Source organism: Arachis stenosperma, chromosome 8 (genome assembly GCF_014773155.1).
Source record: "Arachis stenosperma cultivar V10309 chromosome 8, arast.V10309.gnm1.PFL2, whole genome shotgun sequence".
Lineage (NCBI taxonomy): Eukaryota > Viridiplantae > Streptophyta > Magnoliopsida > Fabales > Fabaceae > Arachis > Arachis stenosperma.
This window is the reverse complement of record NC_080384.1, coordinates 7,583,971-7,593,195: the sequence shown is the minus strand read 5'-3', so window position 1 is coordinate 7,593,195 and position 9,225 is coordinate 7,583,971. Positions and strand designations below refer to the sequence as shown.

Here is a 9,225-nt window from a genome sequence, read left to right as displayed (position 1 = left end):
CAAGAATACAAAAATCTATTTTAAAATCCAGCCAAGCATTTTATCAAACACTTGGAAGGTACAAAATAAAAACATAGAAAATTAACAAAAAATAGTAAAATCTAAAACTAACAATTGCAAGAAAACAATAACAACAAATTAAAGAAAGTGACAATAAACATAAAATACGTCAAAGTGCATAAAAAGGAAATTGGAATCAGCAAGAAGTCATGAACAATAAAGAAACAAGGTAAGGGAAACAACATATAAAACTAAGAAAGCAAAGAGGTAATAACAAGGAATTAAAAGAGGAACTTGAATCAAGATGACAAGTATGACCTAAACCTAGATGAAATTAAAAATAAAAGAAGAAACCCTGAAACCTAGAGAGAGGAGAGAGCCTCTCTCTAGAATTCTACATCTATCTAAAACTAAAGTGTGTGAATGAATAAATGATTAAATTCCTTGGCCTCTCCACTCTCCAGCCTCTTGTCTTTCTTTTCGGGCTTGAAACTGGGCCAAAAGTAGCCCAGAAATCGCCCCCAGTTTTTTCATTTTATTACAGCACATGACGCTCGTCACGCATACGCGTCGTTTGAACTTTGCACTGGCCACGCGTACACTTCAGTCACGCATACGCGTCAGTGGACGACGCTCCTAGTCACGCGTACGCATCAGCCACGCGTACGCGTCGGTACTAGCTTCTCAAAACTTCAATTTCTTGTGTTCCTTCCTCTTTAGCATGCTTCCTTTCCATCCTCTAAGCTATTCCTACCCTATAAACCCTGAAATCACTTAACAAACGCATCACGACATCGAATGATAATAAAAAATTATTAAAAATTAGTAATTTAAAAGCCTACGAAGCATGTTTTCAATTGTAGCACAAAATTCGAAAGGAAACTTAAAAAGATGCAAATTATATGGATAAGTATGAGTAAAGCTGATAAAATCCACTCGATTCGGTCCAAAATAAGTGATAAATTAATGGTTCATCAATCTTAATTATCGAAGACATTTTATTGCTTTATTTAAACTCAATGCAAATCATTTTTAGTTCAGTCAATTTATTTTCAAAATCTTTTATTTACTGTTTTCATATTTCTTTATAGTTTTTCTTCTATTAAAAGGTCTTTGATATACTTTGAAAAAACTGATACTCACAAAGAGGAGTAAGTTTCACTCTCAAATATTAGATATCAAACCACTTTCAATTTACTAAAAATCGATAAAATAATTGGATTCATTATTGTTGTAAGTGTTGGAGTTGGCCGAAAATGATATTATTATTAGTTTGTTTTTTTTTATTTTATTTTTTCATGTTGCTAAGGTTCAGATTTTGGAAATTTTTTGTTAATCTCAAATAATAATTAAGTATCAATTTCATGTATATATATCGCGGAAGTTTGAGGTATTGATGATGTTATTACTGCTACTCCAATGACACTAATGGTGCCATCTCCCAGCCACAAATATTTTAACATTTTCTGTTAATAAAGACTTAATTATTAAATTTGATATAATATAAGAATTTAATTAAAAAAATATATAAAAATTTAATTAAAAATAAAAATATATATATCAAAAATATTATTTATATAAAAAATTAATTATTAAAATTAATTATTAATATATTTATATATAAATATATGTAATTTAATTTATTTTTAATATATATTTTATACTAATAACTAATTTTAGTAGTTAATTGTAATGTACAAATAATATTACCGTATCTTAGAACTAAACAGGAGAAAAAATGAACGTTACTGCTAAAGATAAGATAGTGTTGAAAAATGTTTGTTCCTATCGATTAATATCCAATGAAAGTAGAAACGCTAGTTTGTGGAAACTTTCATTTCCATAAGTATATGCAAGAAAAGTTTTCCTTAATCAAAGAGCAACTTTTTTAATAAACGCAGCTAAGCAATCAAGAAACGCAGCTACCTCAAATTAATCAAGAAAGGCAGCTACGACTATAAGGCTAACTAGATTTTTCCCACCACCCAAACAGAGAGGAAAAGTAGTCATATTTATATGTTTTATATATAATTTTCATAATCTTTGTGAAATCAAGAGAACTCCACCCTGTATTAGTCGTGTGCGCCAAAACAGGTCTCATCATGATCCACGCCATAGTTGTCGTCATACTAATAGTTTCTTGCTACTTGTACTTGACCAAGAGAGCAGCACCACGTGATGACCGCCGCAGGCCACCGATGGCAGATGGTGGGTGGCCGTTGATCGGTCACCTTCACCTCCTAGGTGGTTCATCAGGGAAGCAACCGTACGTGACCCTGGGAAACTTAGCAGACAAGTATGGACCAATATTCAGCATCCGAATTGGTGTTCACAATGCCGTGGTTGTGAGTTCTTGGGAGCTAGCCAGGGAGTGTTTCACGACCCTCGATGTCGTTGTCTCTTCTCGTCCCAAGTTCACTGCCGCAAAGATTCTGGCACACGACTATGTCAACTTTGGGTTCGCTCCTTATGGTGATTTATGGCGCGAGATGCGTAAGATAACCACTTCAGAGTTACTCTCCACTCGTCGGTTCGAGATGCTTCGACGTGTTAGAGATTCAGAGGTGGAGGCTTCGGTGAAAGAGTTGTACAGAAAATGTGCAGAGAAAAGAGATGGTGATTTGATGGTGGAGATGAAGAAGTGGCTGGGGGGTTTGAACCTCAACGTTGTTCTGAGAATGGTTGCCGGGAAGAGATATAGAGCAAGAAGCGAAGATGAGGAACGAGAAGTCCGGAGGATCAGGAGGGCGTTCAGGGAGTTCTTTCGCCTGATGGGGGTGGTTGTGATTGGGGACGCCATTCCCGGTCTTGGGTGGCTTGATCTTGGTGGCCAAGTGAAAGAGATGAAGAAGACCGCTAAAGAGATGGACGAGATCGTGTCCGAATGGTTGGAAGAGCATCGGAGAAGAAGAAGAAGAGACTCTGATGATCATGAGAGTGAGAACTCAATAGAGCAAGACTTCATTGACGTCCTGCTTTCTGTTCTTGATAGCGCTCATCTTAACGGTTATCATCTTGACACTGTCATCAAAGCCACTTGTTTGGTATGCTCCATTGTAGTTTAGAAGAAATTTAATGATGGTTTTTATTTGTTAAAGATAATGGTAATTAACTCTTTTGCATTATTTGCAGATGATAATTTCAGCGGCAACTGATACAACAACAGTTACCATGACATGGACACTTTCGTTACTGCTAAATCATCGCCACATTCTAAAGAAAGTTCAAGACGAGCTAGACGAGAAGGTAGGAAAAGAAAGTGTGGTGAAGGAATCAGATGTTAACAAACTAACATACCTTGAAACTGTGGTCAAAGAATCGATGCGATTGTACCCCGCTGGACCACTATCAGGACCTCGTGAATTCACAGAGGATTGTAGCTTAGGGGGTTATCATATCAAAGCAGGTACTCGAATGTTCTTGAACCTTTGGAAGCTTCACAGAGACCCTCGCGTATGGTCAGATCCAATGGAATTTAAGCCAGAGAGGTTTCTAAGCGCACACAAAGATGTGGATGTGAAGGGTCAGCATTTCGAGCTTCTTCCGTTTGGCGGCGGAAGAAGGGTGTGCCCCGGTGCGTCATTTGGGCTTCAAATGACGAAATTGGCATTAGCTGCATTCTTGCATGCATTTGAGGTCACAACTCCCTCAGATGCTCCTGTTGATATGAGTGCGACGTTTGGCCTCACAATCATCAAAACCACACCGCTTGAGGTTTTAGTCAAACGTCGCTTATCACCTTCTCTGATCTTCATATAATGGGCAATGAGAAATCCAACTGGCCACCTGAATGCAAATTGATTTTGTTTTTCTAATTTGTTGAAATGGTGTACAGCTAATAAATCAAATATCAATTTCTACTAGTGTGTCTTCAGATTAACAAGGACATTTAATGTATAGATTATAGAATAATACTATATAGATAATATACAAAAACAGTTAATATTAACGGCATAAAAATTATGTTTTTTTTTAAAATGATTTTATGTCTTTTAAAAAAGATTTTATAATAAAAAATATTTATTAATATTATTAATTAAAGTAATTCTTTATTTTTCTAAAATTATATATGTATGAAATATTCTAGCTGACAATTATTACTATATTAGAAAATAAAAATACTATATGTTATGGTAAGGATACCTTTTTCGAGCTATATTTTAGTTTTGTGTTAATTTGGTGTCCTTTGATAGCTCGATCTAAAATAGGAATACCCTCGTGAATTCGGACCCGAGCGTAGTACCTACAAAAGGACTCCAATGCTCAAATCAATAAAGAATTACTTATCAAAAAGAGTATATGATCAATGGATTATATGTCAGATGATCTGCCGACCTTAGTCGACCTTATGCTCGATTTATAGATTTGATTGATGTTGAATGGGTCATCGGTTTGAGCCAAAAACTTCGTGGCCGACTTTTAAACAAGATCATGGGAAGTGGTTTATTAAGATAACGTCATTTTATTTTCAAATGTGGGGTGACGTGCCGAGGCATAACGCAGTTCATCCGATGTTAGACTGATACTATACACAGCCCCCAAGCTTGACTTGAAAAGTATAGCTTTAGCAAGTTGAGCTTATCTTGTCTAGTTATACCTTGGTCTTTTAATGGCAAGTGTGTAGCCCCCAAACTCAATATGCATTGCTACTACTTTAAGCTTGGATTTTATGATTTTTATTTAAATGCGTAACGGGTTAAAAAAAAAAAGAAAGATAAGTTTTGAATAATTATTTACTTTGTTAATTGGGCTGAAATAATTTGCTTGGCCTGTTGGGATACAGATTGTTTACCTTGGGCATATGAACAATTTCAATTGTTAACTTCCCAATAAATTAGTGGATTGTAATTAAATATTTTTTTCATTTTCTCATTGGGAAGAAACACAACGCTCGACTTGGAGTTACTTTTGCTTAATTGAAAAAGGACATATCTTCAAAAAGTTTGTCTTCCCTCTTCTTGTCCCTTTTTTTGACTCAGTCTCTTTTAAAATGATGGTTAGGAAAAAGAAAAAAAAACAAAGTTAAAGTAGTTGAAGTGAATAAGCAGAATCCCTATCATTGGGTTCACATTAATGTGAAAACTCGTGCGGTGTCGTATTGTGATGCCGAGTCACTTCGTGAGCTAAGAGCTCTGAAGCCTATTAGGGAGGGGTCGGGAGTTTGCATTGAGCTCCTCCCTTGTACTAGTGAGGAGAAGGTCTGTGAAAGGAGAGGTGATTGGGAGTATTTTTATATGTATATTCCTTACTTCACCGAGTTGCATGTGAAATTAGCCTTTCCTGATTTTGAGTGCAAAGTTCTGATGCAGCTTAATTGTGCTCCGTCTTAATTTCACCCTAATTCCTGGGGAGTTCCTGCGTGCGTACGAATGCTTGATGGATTTTTTCTCAAGTTTTCCCGTTTTCTTAATGTTTTATTTTCTTTATTTCACTCAAAGGGGGTGCGGAAGGGTCTTTGGGTTTTCCTTAGTAGTTTCTCTGGATGCTCTATTTTTCTTTTGTACAAGTCTTCATTTAAGAACTTCAAGTCTTTGTTCGTAAAAGTTCGATCTTTGGAGACCGAGTATCCCTTTTATTTAGATGAACTAATAGAGAAATATCCTCTGTATTGGTGTTCGGAGCCAATACAGATTCTTGAGACTGATGAGAGGAGTGAGGAAGAGGACTTTTTTCAGATTTTCTCATAGAAAATTTTTCTGCTGGAAAATGCTTATCGATTCCGAATATGTTGCATTTTGAAAGGGAGAATGATAAGGAGGGGTTGAAAGCGTATATAGGTAATCATAATCTTGTGTTTTTAGTTTTGATAATTTCTAATTGCTGACGTTTTGTTGTTGTTTCTTGTAGGTGGGTGAGTTCCTCATCTGAACACTTCTCGGCTTCAGTCCTATCTGAGTCGAAAAAATAAAAAGGTCGGTAGTGGTTCTGGGTTGGTGAAAGAAACTGGTGGGGATGCTCTGCATTCTGCTGCTCAGCATTCTGTATCTTTAAAGATGAGGAGAGATGAGTCGGACAAGTCTTTGGAGGTCATATCCGAGGAAGGTATGGAAGCTATTGCTGGTGAGAGGTCGGTCTTTGAGAAACAGAAAAGGCTGCGTGGGTTTATTGACGGAGTGAATCTTTAGTCTCTTTGCAGCAACCAGTTTCCTATTGGTGAGTTGGCTGACTGAGTTTCCCATTATCCTAGAGATATGCGGCGGACTCGAAGGACTAGAGTAGAAGGAATGGAAAAATTTATCCAGGTCAACGGGTCTTTCATTTTGTTATATGTTTTATATCTGGAATTGTCATTGATTAGTTGTTATGTAGATCGTTGCTTCGCGTTTGTTATGCGTTGGTCGTGCAACCGAGTTGTTGGGAGCGGAGCAGCAGATTGCTGTGGACAAGGTGGTTAGCTTGGAAAAAACCTTAAAGGAGAGAGATGACGTCATTATTGACGTAACCGCAAAGATGAAAAGTGGGGAGGAAGAAATTGTTAAACTCCAGGATCAGATCCGTCTTCTCTAGGCAGAGATTAAGGAGAATGACAAGAAAAAAGGTGAAATGACATCTCGGATTCATGAGCTTGAGGATGAGGGTCTTGAGATGTTTGCTGTGGGATTTGATCGTGCTGTTAGCCAAGTTGCTCTGTTTTCTCTCGAGTTTGACGTCAGAAAGCTTGATGTGACAAAGATTGTGATTGGAGGTCATCTTGTGGAAGATGAGCTCGGCGAAGGTCATGCTGACAATATTCCTCCCCCTCCTGAAGAATTTTAATATTTGTAATTTTGAAAATTCATAGTATGTTTGTTGGGTACTGTTATTTGGTAGCCGATTATTGAGATAGTTGTTTGTTTGTAACTGTTTTGCTGACATGTTTTGTCGGTTTTGACTTTTTTGTGAATATTCTGAATGGTTGCTGTATGCATATGAATTTGCGATTTCCAACTTTGTATTTCATTGGTTTGATATTGCTAAGAAAATTTTAGTATAGTAATCGGAAAGAAAGAAGTGATTGGATTATTGTGTGAAAAAAGACCTCTTGGTTGTTTGAGAGGTGTGGAGTGGTCAGCTTCGTTAAAATCTGTCTGAGTAAAACCCTCCTTACGGAAAAACCCCGAACCAAGAAAAAGAGTACCTGGCCACTCCACTTTTTAAAATAAGATGTTAACTATGATAGATCTTTAGAGATGAAATATTCGAAGTGTTGGGGAGAGCCGTTCCTTCCAAAGTTTCGAGTGAGTATGCTTCTCTTCCGACAACTTTGGAGACTCGGAAGGGGCTTTCCCAATTAGCAGCTAGTTATCCATGTCCTGGTAGTTTTCGAACTTCTTCGATTTGTCTTAGCACCAAGTCCCCTTCTCTTAGAGTTCTCGATCATACTTTCTTGTTATATTGCTTTTGCATAGCTTCCTGCATGGCTCTTTGTCTGAGCTCTGTTAAGCATCGCTCTTCTTCTATTAGATCTAGCTCGGCTGATCTTGCTTCTGTGTTGGCCTATTCATCAAAGTGCTCAGTCCGAGTATATCCTTGACTGACTTCAATGGGAATCATGCAATCTGTTCCGTAAACTAGTCAGAACGGGCTTTCTTTTGTCGTAGACTACGGTGTTGTTTTATATCTCCACAGTACTTCTGGTATGAGTTTTGCCCAACGTCCTTTAGCATCTGTTAGTTTCTTCTTTGAGCCCTGCAAAATAACTTTGTTAGCTGCCTCTACGAGCCCATTACGTTGTGGGTGCTCGATCGACGGATGAAAAATGGTGTTTGATATGTAGATCAGTTAAGTATGAATCAATTTTCTTATCAGTGAATTGCCTACCGTTATCGGAGACGATTTCTCTAGGTAAACTGAATCCACATATAATTGATTTCCAAATAAAATTTTGTACCTTATCCGATGTTATTTTCGCAAGTGGTTGCGCTTATATCCATTTTGTGAAGTAGTCAATGGCTACCAAAAGGAACTTTACCTGTCCTGGTGAGACTGGGAATGGTCCGAGTATATCCATGCCCCATTTGTAAAATGGGCAGTTGACATCTGAGGTGTGTAACAATTTGGCCGGGCTGTGGATGAGCGATGCACATTTTTGACATGCATCACACTTTTGTACGCTATTTCTGCAGTCTTTTCTTAATGTCGGCCAATAATAGCCTGCTCGTAGGATTGTTGTGACTAAGCTCCTACCTCCGGTGTGGTGTCCACAGAAACCATCATGGACTTCGGTAATTGCATTTGCTGCATCTTCTTGGCCGAGGCATTTTAATAGTGGCCTAGAGATACCCCGTTTGTATAGGTCAGTTCCCATCATGGTGTAATGGCTCGCTTTATATCTAAATGATCTTAGATTTTCTTCCTCTGGTATTGCTCTGGTTCTTAAATAGCGAATGAATGGGCTTCGCCAGTCTTCTTCTTGTGATATACTTACGGCAGATTTGATTTCTAAACTTGGTTCTGTTAGTGTGAGGTGATATAATTTATCTACCAAATTAGTTACCATGTATGTAGCTAATTTAGATAAAATATCGGCTCTATAGTTTTGTTCTCTGGGTATATGTGATATTTCAAAATTTTGAAAATACTGTATCATATTTTTTACTGAAGTTAGATACATTTCTAGGAGCTAATCTCGTACCTGAAATTGACCGGTTACCTGTTGTACTACAAGTAGGGAGTCACAGTATACCTTTAGATCTTTTACTTCTACTTCTTTTGCCAACCAGAGGCCTGCTAAGAGTGCTTCATATTCGGCTTGGTTATTGGTTGCTTGAAATAGGAATTTGATTGACTGTTCATCTTGGACTCCACAGTTGTCCTTTAGTAGGATCTCTGCTCTACATCCACTTTCATTTGATGCACCATCTACAGACAACTCCCATGTTTTGATTTTGTTCTTCAAGGTCGGTGAATTTTAATATAAAGTTGGCAAGAGCTTGTATTTTGGGAGATCCTCGTGATTCGTAGGAGATGTCGAATTTGGAGAGCTCTATTGCCCATTTTTTAAGTCGCCCTGCTAGGTCTGGTTTCATTAATATTTGATGCAGGGGTTGTCCCGTCCGAACTACTACTCGATATGTTTGAAAATAGTGTCGCAGACGCCGAGCTGTGATGACCAAATCAAATGCTAATTTTTCAATGGGCAGGTACCTTGTTTCAGCGTTTTGTAATACTTTACTCACAAAGTATACTGGGTGTTGTTCTTTTCCTGTATCTGTTACAAGCCCGGAGCTGACCGTGTTAGTTGAA

The 9,225-nt window shown here is 37.6% G+C and overlaps 1 protein-coding gene across 1 annotated transcript; it reads left to right on the top strand.

Moving 5' to 3' along the window:
- Positions 1-1,827: 1,827 nt before the first annotated feature.
- LOC130946941 (cytochrome P450 CYP82D47-like) lies at positions 1,828-3,883 on the top strand. Its single transcript, XM_057875845.1, has 2 exons — positions 1,828-3,044; positions 3,133-3,883. The coding sequence occupies exons 1-2, from the start codon at positions 2,103-2,105 to the stop codon at positions 3,757-3,759; spliced, it is 1,569 nt and encodes a 522-aa protein (XP_057731828.1). The 5' UTR covers positions 1,828-2,102; the 3' UTR covers positions 3,760-3,883.
- Positions 3,884-9,225: the final 5,342 nt, after the last annotated feature.